The sequence below is a fragment of the Bufo bufo genome, chromosome 7 (assembly GCF_905171765.1).
Source record: "Bufo bufo chromosome 7, aBufBuf1.1, whole genome shotgun sequence".
NCBI lineage: Eukaryota > Metazoa > Chordata > Amphibia > Anura > Bufonidae > Bufo > Bufo bufo.
This window is the reverse complement of record NC_053395.1, coordinates 124,050,182-124,066,527: the sequence shown is the minus strand read 5'-3', so window position 1 is coordinate 124,066,527 and position 16,346 is coordinate 124,050,182. Positions and strand designations below refer to the sequence as shown.

The following is a 16,346-nucleotide window of genomic DNA, read 5'->3' as shown; positions in this document are numbered from 1 at the left end:
ACCTGGACGATTTCTTGTAGGAGAAACAGAATATGCTTGCAAGATGGCAGTACAGATAGTGTTAGAGATCCTAGACAAACTAGGTTGGATTGTAAAACTAGAAAAGTCAAGGCCATGTCCCACCAAGAAATAGTCCTTTCTGGGGTTGATTTTAGACTCTTCATGCCAGAAATGTTTTTTACCAGAAGAGAAGGCAATTCTCATCCTGAAGAAGATCAATCATCTGATCGGGAATCCCGTGGTCTCACTAAGAAAAGCAATGTCTATCACATCATGTATTCCGGCCGTATGATGGGCACAGCTCCACTCAAGGGCTCTGCAGTGGGAGATTCTGTCTCACTGGCAGAAAAACGATTCTCTAGAAAAGAAGGTGAAAATCTCAGAGGGTGTGCTCCAGGATTTGACTTGGTGGCTGGAGAAAGGAAATCTAGTTCAAGGGGTGCCATGGAGATTAGAAGACGTAGTATGCCCAACTACGGATGCGAGTCCCTGGGGGTGGGGTGCTCATATTCAGGAGATTTCTCTTCAGGGTCAATGGAGCAATTTTCAAAGAAAAAGATCTTCCAACCTGAAAGCGTTAACAGCTGTTCGCCTGGCAATGAATTCTTCTCTCCCAAGGATAAAAGACAGACAACAGGACTGTTGTATCATACCTGAACAAACAAGGAGGTAAGAGATGCAGGACTTTAATGCAGGAAGCCAGGAAGATTCTCTTACTGGCAGAAAGAGAATGTGCATCAATATCGGCGGTGCATATAAAAGGTGTGGACAACAAACAACCAGACTTTCTCAGTCGTCACCATCTCTCTCAGGGGAAGTGGACTTTAGATCCTTCCATCTTCAGAGAGATAACAGCTCTCTCTGGGGACAGCCAGAGATAGATTTATTTGCTACTCACCAGAACAAGAGAGTTCAGAATTTTTTTTCCCTAGATCCAGCAGGATCCCCCTGTGGGATCGATGCTCTAGTACAAAGATGGAAATTTCCCCTGGCCTATGCATTTCCTCCTCTTCCTTTGATTCCTCGCGTGTTACGAAAGATCAGGGAAGACAGAGCGAGGGTCATTCTCATTGCTCCCTTTTGGCCAAGGAGATCTTGGTTCACGTGGCTCCAGATCATGTCTCCGGAGCCATGGGTCCTTCCAGAGATTCGGGGCATGTTAAGCCTGGGCCCAGTAGTTCATCCGGACTTGAGAAATCTTCACTTAACTGCCTGGAACTTGAGAGAATCCTGTTTGAGAGGAAAAGTTTCTCCAACCCTCTGATCTCTACCCTTCTTAAGAGTAGAAATAAAGTAACTGTTGCCATATATGGTAGGGTGTGGCAGAAATTTTTCGATTTTGGGCATATCCAGATGAATGAGATTCCATCTTCAGCGCCCATCCATTTAGTATTGGAATTTCTTCAGAAGGGTCTGAACCTGGGGCTTGCAAGTAATACCTTTAAAAGTTAATGTCTCTATTTAATCAGGACATTGCGGGATGCCCGTGGGTTGCAAGATTATTTAAGGCAGTGGAGCGTTCTACCCCAATAGCGCCAGCTAGACCTCCGCCTTGGGATTTGAACTTAGTCTTAAAAGCTCTAACTCGCCCCCCATTTGAACCAATTGAATCCATTTCTATCAAAAACCTCACCTTGAAGTTATGTTTGCTAATAGCTTTAAAGAGGACCTTTCATCAGAAAATGGTGTGTTAAATTCTTATACGACCTTATGGAGCTGCTCTCACTGATGTCCGTACACTTTTTTTTTTTTCAAAAAGCTACGCTCTCCGTTAGTTTTGTCGCCTCATATGCAAATGAGGTGACAGTTATAGTAGGCGTTGTTCTCCAAGTTCTGGTGGGCGCGGTTATGCTCTCCCTGGCAGCGAGCGCATCCAATCAGTGAGAGCAGCCCCATAAGGTCGTCTAAGAATTTAACACACCATTTTCTGATGAAAGGTCCTCTTTCAACTTCTGCCCGCAGAGTGAATGAGATCCAGGCCATCTCTATCAATCCTCCATATACCACAGTCCTAGAAGACAAAGTGGTGTTATACGTCCAGATCCGGATTTCCTTCCGAAAGTCATTGCCAAATTCCATAGATCTCAGGAGATTATTCTTCTGACTCTTTTTAAAGATCCTAGGTCAGAAGAAGAAAGATCCCTTCACTGCTTGGACGTCAGGAGGGCGTTAATTAACTATTAATCTTGCACAAAAGATTGGTGCAGAACTTCTTTGTTCTTTTTCAAGGAGTGAATAAGGGTGGCGCGGCCTCCAAAAACTCTATTGCTAGATTGATAGTCTCCGCTATCTCTCTGTCTTATCTTTCCTCTGGTGTTTCCCCTCCTGCGGCCTGAAGGCACATTCTACCAGGACGGTGGTCACCTCCTGGGCAGAGAGATCCTCGGTACCTATGGATGATATTTGCAGAGCCGCCACCTGGTCGTCTCTCTGCACTTTCTTTAAACACTACCGTTTGGATCTGAATGCTTCTCCTTCGGGTTCCTCCTTTGGGGAAAAGGTTCTCCTTTCTACTCTCCCACCCTGATTTTTTTCCTTTGGGAATTCTCTTGTGGTGCTGTCATGGGTGAAGGGAAAATTTATTACTACTTACCAGTAATTTTATTTTCCAGAGCCCATGACAGCACCCTCATATTCCCTTCCTGTTGGGGTTTTTATTTTTCTGTGTGTTGGTTCTATATTCACACGGTGTAGCAAAAAAACTAATAATAATGTATTTAAACGTTTATCTAACAATATGTTGGCGGCCTTCCTCTGGTGCTTGGATATCGCACTGAATTGGGAGGAGAGTGTCCGCCCTTTTATTCTGTAGGTTTCCTGTCTGTGGGGGCGGATCCTCTCTCTCGTGGTGCTGTCATGGGCTCTGGAAAATCAAATTGGCAGTAAGTAATCATAATTTTTTGGGGGGGTCTAAAGATCATATTGACTTTGACTGACAGACATTTACTATAATATATCTCCTTTGGTTATGGTACCTTCCTGTGTCGGGGACAATTTAGGGCCTATAGGAGGGTGGCCATACCGTTTTTTAAGCAGGGCCTAATAGGTTCCAGGGAGAGGTTACAGGGACAGCACGTTATATGTTTATGTTTTGGGGTATTTTTTAGTCTTTTATATACATTATCTAATAAAGGTTACGTTGCAGTGGTGGTGGTTCTGTGATTTATTAAGTTTTTTATATTAACACACAGGCTTGTTGGCGACCCGCAAACATGTACTGCGTGTGCGCCAAACACACTGCTATAAGACTTCAGGGCCAGTTTTGAGTACATCTTCACTGCGTGGCCCTGTCAGTCAAAGAGCTGGAGCACAGCCTGAAAGAGAATGAACGGAGCCTCTGGGTGCAACTGCAACACCTTTGTTGCACCAAGGGGCCAATCTGCATGGTATTAAAATGCTGATTTATCTGAATTGGGGGAATGCATCGAGATGGAAACAAGTGCATTAGAATGTGCTGACATGCCCACATCTACCATGTCAGATGGATTTACTGTATATTAAGGTATGAGGTACATAAATTCTGCATTATACTGTCCAAACATCTAGGCTAAGCAGAAGCTGTGGATTATTTTAATGGCCTCTCTGGCCAAATGATCTCCTGTGGGATGAGCTTTACTATAAAGGTCAATGCCCCCGCTGCCAGTCCCACCGGAAGTACAGAAGTGCAGATTAGAATTCCATACCAGCCAGTTACAGATCTGAGGTCAGATACAGACGTTATAGGTCAAATTTTCTAAAAAAAATTTAATTTTTTTTTCAAAAACAGCATGAAAGTTGCTATACTGTAAACTGATTATTCTTTGCCGAAAGTAAAATTTAACTGAAAAGTTGTGAAGTGTCGCAGGCCTCTCCATAACTTTGGCGCATCCAGCACCAGCTCATAATATAAGAAAGCTTCATAGCTGTCTTACATTTAGGCCATTTTCTATGCCTAAGACAGGCATAGAAAATTATGAATGAGACGGGCCTGCCGGCCCTTCCCCGTCCACACCATGCCCACAATTTTAGACCTGATGCAAGAGGGGAGAAGTCGCAGATAGCGGCGCAACAAACTGTTTGTTTGCTGGTGTATAAAATGTATATCTGTATGTTATGTATGCTACTTTTGAGTGCCATGAAATTTAAAGGTGATGGTAAAGTTTTTTTATTGTCCCAATACAGGTTCCGATGCTGGAACCAGGTACAAAAATGACACACGTTCTGTCTGGTTACTGCAGTAATGGGAGCAGCGCTGTAGTAATAAGGCATGACCACTACACAGTGGATGGAGCTGTGGAGTTCTAGTGCTAGAGCTTGTGAATACAGCTCATGGGTACAGGTGCTGGTTGTCAGACACCCGCACATCTAATACTTAGTCTTCGATGAGTAAGTTCTGTAAAACCTCCTAGAATTAATAACACAGAAGAATAAAAGATAGAAGTCGCTCTTAAGAAAGCAGATGTCTTGAAAGTCAATATACATTACATAGCGTACAAGTGCATATATGGCCTGCCAGTAACCATATATAATATGAGCTAAAGGCAGAGAAGGGTGTGCTTTGGAGGAAGCCATTAGTGGACTGTACATTGACGTGGGGCTGCTGTGCTGGTCGCTGTCCACCATGCTTTTGCTGTGTATATGTTTTATCTGAACAGTTTGAGCCATTGCAACTTTGATTTGTCGGTATTTGGTCGTATCTGCCTTAGATGATTTCTTGTTAGTTGCCGGCCATACATGTGCTTATGTTCTGTACAATGTATATTGACCATCCGTTTTACTGTGAGTAACTTATTAATTCTTTTAATATTTCAAATGAAGATAATTCACTTATCATTATATATATATATATATATATATATATATATATATATATATATATATATATATATATATAAAAATGGAAAAAGAGATGGCAGCACCGTCACAGTAAAAAATGAAAAAAGGGTGCACAGGCCCAGTATGGATATAAGCCAATCCAACTAAATATAGAAGATGAAAAAAGGGCAGCACTCCAATAGATAAAAATAAAATAAACTTTATTTACCCATAAGGCTGTAGCGACGTTTCGGCTCCTACAAAGGAGCCTTCCTCAAAAGAGAATCTGTCACAATATAATCTGCAGGCAGCATGTTGTAGAGCAGGAGGAGCTGAGCAGAGTGATGAATAAAGAGAACCTGTCACCGTGTAATCTGCAGGTAGCATGTTATAGAGCAGGAGGAGCTGAGCAGATTGATGTATAAAGAGAACCTGTCACTGTGTAATCTGCAGGCAGCATGTTATAGAGCAGGAGGAGCTGAGCAGATTGATGTATAAAGAGAACCTGTCACTGTGTAATCTGCAGGAGGAGCTGAGCGGAGTGATGTATAAAGAGAACCTGTCACCGTGTAATCTGCAGGCAGCATGTTATAGAGCAGGAGGAGCTGAGCAGATTGATATATAGTTTTATCGGAAAAGATTCAATATAGCTTGTCATTTAATTACTTACATCTCAGCTCTTTCTGTTCGTAGGAGTCATGTGGGTGGTCCTACTCTGTGACTGACAGATAACGATGGATGACTAAGCCTACAGAGATATCTGTCAATCACTGAGTGGCATCGCCCACGGATCTGCAATTTGCGGACCGCAAAACAGACAACAGTCGTGTGCATGAGCCCTCAAAGTGGAAGATTTATCAAGACTGGTGTAAAGGAAAACTAGCTTAGTTGCCCCTATTAACCAATCAGATTCCACCCTTTCATTTTTCAGAGCTCCATGGGAAAATGAAAGGATCAAACTATTTTGTTTTATGGACTGCTAAGCTAGTTTTCCTTTTCATCAGTTTTGATAGATCTCCCCACAGAGCTATATATTAGCTATACAGACGACAGTAATTTGGAAAGTTGCTTTGTTTCATTTTAGATGCAGTGACAATAAAAAAAAATGTTGTGAAGGTGGATGGTCATCTCACAGGACAATAATTTTCCTGTCTCACACATTATTTTTTGCTTATCATGCTGTATATTTCTGATGGCAATGTTTTAAGCTGTAGGTACTACTGTAGTAATGGTTAGCTCAGTGTGACAGAAATGGCTTGGATTACAGCACAACACATTGATTAAAAGGAGAACATTTCTGAGATTCATCACCCCCTTCCTACCAGCAATTGAAAGGACACCACTTCTGAGATTAAACTAGGTTCACATCTACCAGACTATCGGATTTACCATATCCGGTATAGCTGGACACCGCCAAGGCCCGCCAGATCCCTGTTAACTATAATGAGATCCCTCAGGTTTCCGTCATGAATGCCAGCTTTCTTCCCTGAAATGAATGCTGCATCCAGCAATGTTTTTCTGTCAGAAGACGATAGACTATTGGAATACCGTAAGGCAGTTGTGAACCTAACTCAATTACGGAAGTGTTTTTCTTTCAGTTGCTGGTAAAGGAGGGATGAAGAATTCTCCCACCGCTGCCCTCTGATCCCCACTCTGCCATTCTTTTGTTACCTTACCAGCAGGGTGGTGCATAGCCCATACAGACATGGCTACCAATCTTTGACATTCTATGAGAGTGGAATAACTGCATTATGCTATTCTTCCAGATGAGGTCAGAACAGCTTCTGCTGCAGACCGGTCAGAACCTGGGCCTAGTGACCATGCCATAAGAAATACCTGGTCCAGTCCACATCACTCGCCAACATCACAGTCTGTTAAGTTTCCAGTGCAATACAAGAAGCAGTTACTTGGAGAAAGAAGGTCCTCTACCAGCTCAGGTTTGTAGCTCTGCACATACCGACCCTTCAGTTTTACCTGCTACCACTTCTCATCAGTGGATATAATTAGTAAAAATTAAACGGCATGGGAACTCTTTATGGCTTAGAAGCTGAAGGAATTTCACACTTCAAGAAGATGTTCTTCTTTAAGCTAAAAACTGATATGGTGTCTGTAAATAGTCTAGTTTCCAGACATTAGAGTAGGTGTGGGACTGCTGAAAGAAAATTCCCACAAACCGCTGTGCTCATATTCTTAAGTGTGTCTTACAGGTGGATCTCAAATTAGGATATCATCGAAAAGTTAATTTATTTTAGTAACTCAATTCAAAAAGGTAAACCTACAGTCAGGTCCATAAATATTGGGACATCGACACAATTTTAACATTTTTGGCTCTATACACCACCACAATGGATTTGAAATGAAACGAACAAGATGTGCTTTAACTGCAAACTGTCAGCTTTAATTCGAGGGTATTTACATCCAAATCAGGTGAACGGTGTAGGAATTACAACAGTTTGCATATGTGCCTACCACTTGTTAAGGGACCAAAAGTAATGGGACAATTGGCTTCTCAGCTGTTCCATGGCCAGGTGTGTGTGTTATTCCCTCTTTATCCCAATTACAATGAGCAGATAAAAGGTCCAGAGTTCATTCCAAGTGTGCTATTTGCATTTGGAATCTGTTGCTGTCAACTCTCAAGATGAGATCCAAAGAGCTGTTACCATCATTGAAGCAAGACATCATTAGGCTGAAAAAACGAAACAAACTCATCAGAGAGATAGCAAAAACATTAGGTGCGGCCAAAACAACTGTTTGGAACATTCTTAAAAAGAAGGAACGCACCGGTGAGCTCAGCAACACCAAAAGACCCCGAAGACCACGGAAAACAACTGTGGTGGATGACGGAAGAATTCTTTCCCTGGTGCAGAAAACACCTTTACAACAGTTGGCCAGATCAAGAACACTCTCCAGGAGGTAGGTGTATGTGTCTCAAAGTCAACAATCAAGAGAAGACTTCACCAGAGTGAATGCAGAGGGTTCACCACAAGATGTAAACCATTGGTGAGCCTCAAAAACAGGAAGGCCGGATTAGAGTTTGCCAAATTACATCTGAAAAAGCCTTCACAGTTCTGGAACAACATCCTATGGACAGATGAGACCAAAATCAACTTGTACCAGAGTGATGGGAGGAGAAGAGTATGGAGAAGGAAATGAACTGCTCATGATCCTAAGCATACCACCTCATAGTGAAGCATGGTGGTGGTAGTGTCATGGCGTGGGCATGTATGGTTGCCAATAGAAGTGGTTCTCTTGTATTTATTGATGATGTGACTGCTGACATAAGCAGCAGGATGAATTCTGAAGTGTTTCGGGCAATATTATCTGCTTATATTCAGCCAAATGCTTCAGAACTCATTGGACGGCGCTTCACAGTGCAGATGGACAATGACCCAAAGAATACTGCAAAAGCAACCAAAGAGTTTTTTAAGGGAAAGAAGTGGAATATTATGCAATGGTCAAGTCAATCACCTGGCCTGAATCCGATTGAGCATGCATTTCACTTGCTGAAGACAAAACTGAAGGGAAAATGCCCCAAGAACAAGCAGGAACTGAAGACAGTTGCAGTAGAGGCCTGGCAGAGCATCACCAGGGATGAAACCCAGCGTCTGGTGATGTCTATGCATTCCAGACGTCAGGCTGTAATTGACTGCAAAGGATTTGCAACCAAGTATTAAAAAGTGAAAGTTTGATTTATGATTATTAGTCTGTCCCATTACTTTTGGTTCCTTAACAAGTTGGAGGCACATATGCAAACTGTTCTAATTCCTACACCGTTCACCTGATTTGGATGTAAATACCCTCAAATTAAAGCCGACAGTCTTCAGTTAAAGCACATCTTGTTCGTTTAATTTCAAATCCATTTTGGTGGTGTATAGAGCCAAAAATGTTAGAATTGTGTCGATGTCCCAATATTTATGGACCTGACTGTATATATATATTCTATAGATTCATTACACACAGAGTGGGTGGGACTTAATTAATTACAATGTATTCATTTTTGGTGGGGGGAAATAATTTCCAGTATAATTTTTTGGACCATTGCACTCTTGTTGACCAGTGCTCCTCTTTTGTGGTTTTCGTATGGCCTAGTATTAGATCCCCCTTTAGGGGCAGGGCTAAACATGGATTTCACAATTCTGATAAAATGTAACTGCCCAGCCCTACTATATTAGTAATCCATGCGACCGTAATAATCATAATTTAGTAGGTTATTTATTTAAAGAAAACCTGTCACTAGTTTTATTATGTCCTAGCTAAGGGCAACATGAGCTAGTGACAGGTCTCCTTAGCAGAATGCTGGGTCACTTTCTTTAATTGACTCAGACATTTTGCTAGAATCTTGTATTGAACAGCTCCAGCGCATGCCGATGAGTCCTGAATATTTAGGAGATCCTTATTTTCTCTGTCACGTGGTTTAGGTGCAGCTCATCCCCCCTTGAGGTGAATTGAGCTGAGCTGCAGTACCGTGCCTGGTAAGCTGTGAGGAGGCCATGGTGGTCAGGTGGGCCCCGCATCCTCCTCACAGCTTATCAAGCACAGCACCTCCCAAACCAGCTGATCGTCGGGGGTCCTGGATGTTGAATCCCCACAGATGAGATACTGATGAGCTATTTTGAGGATAAGTGATAATTATAAAACAGTCGTAAAACCTTCAAACTGCGCCAAGAAAAGTACAATCTCTCGAGCATAAAACAAGGCCACGTATCGCCACAATGAAAATATAACGTTTATGGCTGCTGAAACGGAGAGACACAGTAATGAAAAAATGTAGCTGGTTATAAAAGCAAACCTGTCTCCATGATAAGGCCAGTCTGCAGGCAGCATGCTATATAGCAGGAGCTGTACAGATTGACACAAGGTTTTGTTGTAAAAGATTTAGCACCATTTGTTGTTAATGCATTTAAATCTCTGCACTTTCTGTGTTTTATGAGTCATGTGGAGGGTGCTGTACAGGGATTGACAGCTATCTGTGTATGCACGGTCATGCAGAGAGAGCTGTCAGTCACTGATGTGACCACCAACATGACCCTAAGCCAAGAATGAGCAGAAATTTAAATGAATAAATTTCAAGTTTTGTGCTGGAGATTTACGATGAGAGCACCTATCATCTCTCCTGATGTGTCAGTTTTAGTAACTCCTTGTATCCCTCATGTAATAATGATTCTGGAACATCTACTCTTATGTCTCTGTGTGCTGCCATTCCTGTATTTATTCCTGCTAGAAGTTTACAAATAAATTGGCAGCAGTCTGCAGTAAAGGTATTGCTGGGTGTGACCAGTAGCTGGTGTGTCTGACTCAGACACACCCCAACTGGTAACACCCATCTGAATCTTTACAACAAGCGGCTGGGAATTCATTCATTAACTTCTAGTAAAAATAACAGAGGAATGGTGCAACTGTTATTACATGGGGAATGCAAGTAGTTACTACAACAGACATGTCTGGAGGGGTGACAGGCCCTCTTTAAATGAGTTGTTTGGTTTCAGAAAGTCCACCAGAAACAAAGAAGTGGTTATTGCTGACATAGCAGATTTGGAGTTCCCGCTCCAGTTGTCCTGCTCTGTTAGCCAGGCTGCAGTGGTGGTATAATGTTGACATCTGACTGCTGCAGCCAATCGCTTGCCTCAGTGGTGCACCAAGTAGTCCAGTAATTGGCTGCTGTGGTCACTTGTTGGCATGACATCATCACTACAGGCGGCTAAACCGATCCAGGTAAGTAATGATTGCTTCTTTATTGCAGGCTGGTCCTGTTTGTTGTCCAGTTTCTACCTGAAACCAAACAACTTTTTAAGGCCTTTTCAAGCCGTGGCATTAAGGGGTTAACACTTTAACTTTCAACTAAATAGAACTTTGTTTTTGTGCTTTAAAATGATCCATAGACTTCCTGTGTGTCCTCTACTGTTATATCTGGGTACAATGTGAGAGGTTCCTGTTCGCCCAGAACCCATTAAGTGGTGGCAGTGCATTGTGTTGAATGGATTGTCCCCTTACAGCAGGAGTGCACAACCTGCGGCCCGGGGGCCACATGCGGCCCTCGATACCATTCTGTGCGGCCCCCAATTATCTGGTAGCAGACATGTATGTCTATGTCTTGTGGCTGCTCACATGTATCTTTCATGTAATTTCCCATTAGATGGGAGGACTAGAAGTGTAACTAGACATTTATGATATATACTGTATGTTCAATATGCCATAAAAATAGTATTTTAGTTGGTAATACCCCTTTAATTTTTATTTTCGGCCCTTGGAATTGGTTCAGGCTCACAACTTGGACCCCAACCATAAAAGGTTGTGCACCCCTGCCTTACAGTGACCCTTTTCATTTGGACGTGACAAATCAGTCTAGATTTTTTTCCAGATTGTTTGTAATTTAAGTGATACCTTTTTTTGGTTTACATAATGGATTGAAAAAGCGAACTTTTACGACTGCTCGGGCCCTTCTTCAGGTATCGTATGGCACAAGATCAGAGATTTCATGATTTTTATACACTGAAAGCAAACAAAAAATGTAACTTATTCTTACATCTGTTTGTAAAGATTGGGAACAGATCAGTGAAGGAGTCTGAAAACACTGCAGGAGTGCATACAAGTAAACCAGTAGCCATTAGTAGTCACAACTTGATTAACCATGGTTCTGTTTTAGAAACCAGAAGAAAGCCAGAGCCGCCTCTAGGTCACGATCCTCGCACGGCCGTGCAGCTGCGCAGTCTGAGCACAGTGGTCAAGCGCCTGAAGGAGATTATGGAAGGAAAGAGTCAGGTAACTTTCTAAGTACACGGCTTATTATCCTCTCACTTGCCAAAAGTCACTGGCTCTATGGTGAGTCAATTGACACAGTAAATGCTCAAACTATTCTACTTACTTTCCTCACCAGGATAGTGACTTGAAGCAGTATTGGATGCCTGACAGCCAATGTAAGGAGTGCTACGACTGCAATGAAAAGTTCACCACTTTCCGACGGAGACATCACTGTCGACTTTGTGGCCAGATTTTCTGCAGCCGCTGCTGCAACCAGGAAATCCCTGGGAAATTCATGGGATATACAGGTTGGCACAGTAGGGCTGTTTAATAGAATGTGCTGACTAAGTAGAAATATCTACCGAAAGGGCCTAACATTTGCCAGTAATGGGTTACATGATATAATTAGTAATAGACATTCTAGTATAATAAGTAATAAGCACAGTAAGTGTTAAAGGGGTATTCCAGTTTCCTAATATTAATGACCTATCCTCACGATAGAAGAGGAAGTACAGTTGCAAGAAAAAGTATGTGAACCTTTTGGAATGATATGGATTTCTGCACAAATTAGTCATAAAATGTGATCTGATCTTCATCTAAGTCACAACAATAGACAATCGCAGTCTGCTTAAACTAATAACACACAAAGAATTAAGAATCTAGGATTCTTCTTCACCTCATTGAGCAGTCTGCGCTGTGCTCTTGCAGTCATCTTTACAGGACGGCCACTCCTAGGGAGAGTAGCAGCAGTGCTGAACTTTCTCCATTTATAGAAAATTTGTCTTACCGGGACTGATGAACAGCAAGGCTTTTGGAGATACTTTTATAACCCTTTCCAGCTTTATGCAAGTCAACAATTCTTAATCGGAGGTCTTCTGAGAGCTCTTTTGTGCGATGCATCATTCATGCTTCTTGGGAAAAGCAAACCCAGAACTGGTGTGTGTTTTTTATAGGGCAGGGCAGCTGTAACCAACACCTCCAATCTCATCTCATTGATTGGATTCCAGTTGGCTGACACCTCACTCCAATTAGCTCTTGGAGATGTCATTAGTCTAGGGGTTCACATACTTTTTCCACCTGCACTGTGAATGTTTACATGGTGTGTTCAATAAAAACATGGTAACATTTAATTCTTTGTGTGTTATTAGTTTAAGCAGACTGTGATTGTCTATTGTTGTGACTTAGAAGATGACGATCAGATCACATTTTATGACCAATTTGTGCAGAAATCCATATCATTCCAAAGGGTTCACATACTTTTTCTTGCAACTGTATATGCTACAGCCAGTTTTCAGATGTTTGCCTCCATAAACCCCAACACTTACACAGTCACATCTCTAAAACCAACCATAATTATAACCTCACTGAATGGGATCACTGGTGGAAATAACTTCACTTTTATTGGAACATATAGTAAAAAGATTTCAGTATTGAATGACAAAAGGCAATAAACAGATGAAAAAAGTTTGCAGGTTGGGGAAGGGGAGGTGATTTTTATTATCCTCACCCTAGTATTCTATTAATAAGGAATAGTCAGTCTGCCACCCTGTAAAAGTTGAGCCACCATCTGGGCATAATCAGGGGATCTGCAGAATATGTGAGAGAATGGTAAATCAGGGTAATGAGTGTAAAGGAAATGTCTTATTTTTGGTTATGGGGACAGATGGCGTGCCAGTCTTATAACCTCCCAGGCAATTTAGTTTTTTTGGGGTGATTGGCTGATAGAGGCAAATAATGTCCCTGCATTGTTCCAAGTAGTTGTGCTGATAGCAAGCTACAGTGGCATGCAAATGTTTAGGCACTCCTGGTCAAAATTATTGTTACTGTGAACTGTTAATCAAATTGACAATTAAATGATCTCCAAGAGGCATAATGTTAAAGATGAAACACACTTTTCAACATTTTAAGCAATATCAATGTATTATTTTGGTTTGTACAGTTTTAGAATGAAAAAAAGTAAAGGAGTACCTTGCTAAAATATGGGAACCCGAGGAGATTTTACTGCTCAGATAACTTTGACCGAGGTCTCAGACCTTAAATAGCATGTTAGTATTAAAGGGTTTCTGTCACCCCACAAAACTCATTATTATTTTTTTTTTTGGATAGTTAGATTCCTCATAGCGCGATATAGGAGAATATAATAGTCTTACTTACTTTCATGCGGCCGATTCTTTATAAAACTAAGTTTTATAATATGTAAATGAGGGCTCTACCAGCAAGTAGGGCGTCTACTTGCTGGTAGCCGCAGCAGAAAACCGCCCCCTCGCCGTGTTGATTGACAGGGCCAGCCGTGATCTCCTCCTCCGGCCGGCCCTGTCAGTAATTCAAAAATCGCGCGCCTCTGGTCATTCGGCGCAGGCGCTCTGAGATGAGGAGGCTCGTCTCCTCAGCACTCCCTCAGTGCGCCTGCGCCGATGACGTCTTCTCTTTCGGTGATGTCATCAGCGCAGGTGCAGTGAGGGAGTGCTGAGGAGACGAGCCTCCTCATCTCAGAGCGCCTGCGCCGAATGACCAGAGGCGCGCGATTTTTGAATTACTGACAGGGCCGGCCGGAGGAGGAGATCACGGCTGGCCCTGTCAATCAACACGGCGAGGGGGCGGTTTTCTGCTGCGGCTACCAGCAAGTAGACGCCCTACTTGCTGGTAGAGCCCTCATTTACATATTATAAAACTTCGTTTTATAAAGAATCGGCCGCATGAAAGTAAGTAAGACTATTATATTCTCCTATATCGCGCTATGAGGAATCTAACTATCCAAAAAAAAAAAAAAAAGAGTTTTGTGGGGTGACAGAAACCCTTTAAAGCTTGTTCATAATCATTGTTAGGAATGACCAGGTGAAGCAAATTTCAAAGCTTTATAAATAACTAGACTCCATTTCCTCAGTTCGAAATGTAATTAAGAAACCGGAACAGTGGAGATCAAGAGAAGGTCTGTAAGACCAAGAAAAATTTCAAAAACTGCTGCTCGTAGGATTGCTAGAAAGGCAAATTGGAACCCCTTCTGTACTGCAAATGCCCTTCAGGAAGATTCTGTAGTTGTGGTACATTGTTTTACTGTTCAGCAACACCTGCACAAATAAGGCCTTCATAGAAGAGTCATCAGAAGAAAACCTCTCCTGCATCCTCCCCACAAGAACATCTCAATTTTGGAAACAAGTCCTGTGGACTGATGAGGTTAAAATAGAACTCTTTGGCCACAATGAGCAATGTTATGTTTGGCGAAAAAGAGCACAGAATTTCATGAAAAGAACACCTCTCCAACCATTAAGCATGGGGATGGATCAATCATGCTTTGGGTTATGGTGCAGCCAATGGCACAGGAAAATTTCATGGATAGAGAGAACAATTTAATGAAGTTCCATCAGATTCTGGAAGAAAACAGAAAGCCAACTGTAAAATAGCTGTAGTTGAAAAGAGGATGGCTTCTGCAAATGCATCAAAATTCATAATAGACTACCCCAAATGGCACAAGCTGAAGGTTTTACCATGGCTCTCACAACATCATTAAAAAACTGTGTATAGACCTCAGAAGAGCAGTGCATGCAAGACGCCCCAGGAATCTCACAGAACTGGAAAGACTTGCAAGGAAGAATGGATGAAAATCCCTCAAACAAGAATTGAAAAACTCCTAGCTGGCTACAAAAAGCGTTTACAAGCTGTGATACTTGCCAGAGGGGGTGCTACTAGGTACCAACCATGCAGGATACCCAAAGTTTTGCTTCGGGGGCTTTTCCTTTCTTGTTATTTTAAAAATTTAAGATGGAAATAAAAAATAGTTTTTGCTTTAAATACAAAGGGAATGTGTCATCTTTAACTTTATGCCTTTTGGAGATAATTTCATCTGCAACTTGCCTAACTGTTTAAAGTAACAGTTATAGTGACCAGAGGTGGCCAAACTTTTTTGCTGCCACTGGACACTTACACTGGTGTTACATAGAAACTACATACAGAGCAAAAGACAAGTTAGACTGAAAGGACTGTGTGGTGCAATCTAAAGTAGTGCTATGAATCCAAAGGTTGACAAGTTAAGTGCAGCATTTCAGAGCACTGATAGCTGCTTGACTCCCAAGGCCCACAATCGCATCCTACCAATTATAATGTGTACATAAATACATGAGGAATAAACACATTGCAGGACAAAGCATGTAAAGAGAAGCGCGTAGTGCTAGTGCTTTAGTGAAATACTGAGTTTATGTCCCTCTGTCAAGGTGATCTACGGGCATGTACCTATTGCTGCAAGATTGCCATAAACTATGCACATTCCACTGATGGCCATACTTTTGGAGAAGACTTGAATGCTCTCTCAGACTCCTGTTCGGTATCTCTTTTGGATCCTGGGGAACCTCGCACTCCAGTGGGAGGAAGAAAGTCTAGTCGCAACATTTTTTTAGAGGAAGATCTTGCTTGGCAAAGGTAATGTTATTCATAAAAAAATCTCTGAACAATTACCGTATATGCTTTCACTAGAAAATAGCTTTCCCACACAATCCCAGGAAATCTTTTTTAATTAGAAAAATTGAGCTTTTAGGGTAAAGTAATTAAGTAAGTAAGTAAAGCCATTATTTTTTCACTCTGGTCCCCAAATGAAAGTATCCTGCACACCACACGGACTCCTGCCTCTGCATATAATTCTCGCGATTCTAGGCACTTTCTACTACCTTTTAGCTGTTTCTCCTGCATTTTGAGAAGAAAGCTGGAAAAGTTAATTGGGGTGTAGCTTTAGCCAATAGTTTGGGCAGGGAGGGGGACTGATTTGGTAACTTTTGCCACACAGCCCCGCAGATGCAGAACCATGTTATTTCCTGTGGTGTTAA

The 16,346-nt window shown here is 41.9% G+C and overlaps 1 protein-coding gene across 8 annotated transcripts in view; it reads left to right on the top strand.

The window, feature by feature from the left end:
* PIKFYVE (phosphoinositide kinase, FYVE-type zinc finger containing) overlaps positions 1 to 16,346 on the top strand; it is a 326,446-nt gene that overhangs the window by 82,095 nt on the left and 228,005 nt on the right. For all 8 annotated transcript variants that reach the window (XR_005780642.1, XM_040441689.1, XM_040441688.1 and 5 more), the window contains exons 3-6: positions 6,561 to 6,731; positions 11,438 to 11,553; positions 11,669 to 11,840; positions 15,741 to 15,945. Coding sequence is in view for 7 of the 8 variants with exons in the window: in XM_040441689.1 (XP_040297623.1) it covers positions 6,561 to 6,731; positions 11,438 to 11,553; positions 11,669 to 11,840; positions 15,741 to 15,945 (664 nt within the window). In the remaining variant the exon portion in view is untranslated. The remainder of the gene's footprint in view (positions 1 to 6,560; positions 6,732 to 11,437; positions 11,554 to 11,668; positions 11,841 to 15,740; positions 15,946 to 16,346) is intronic.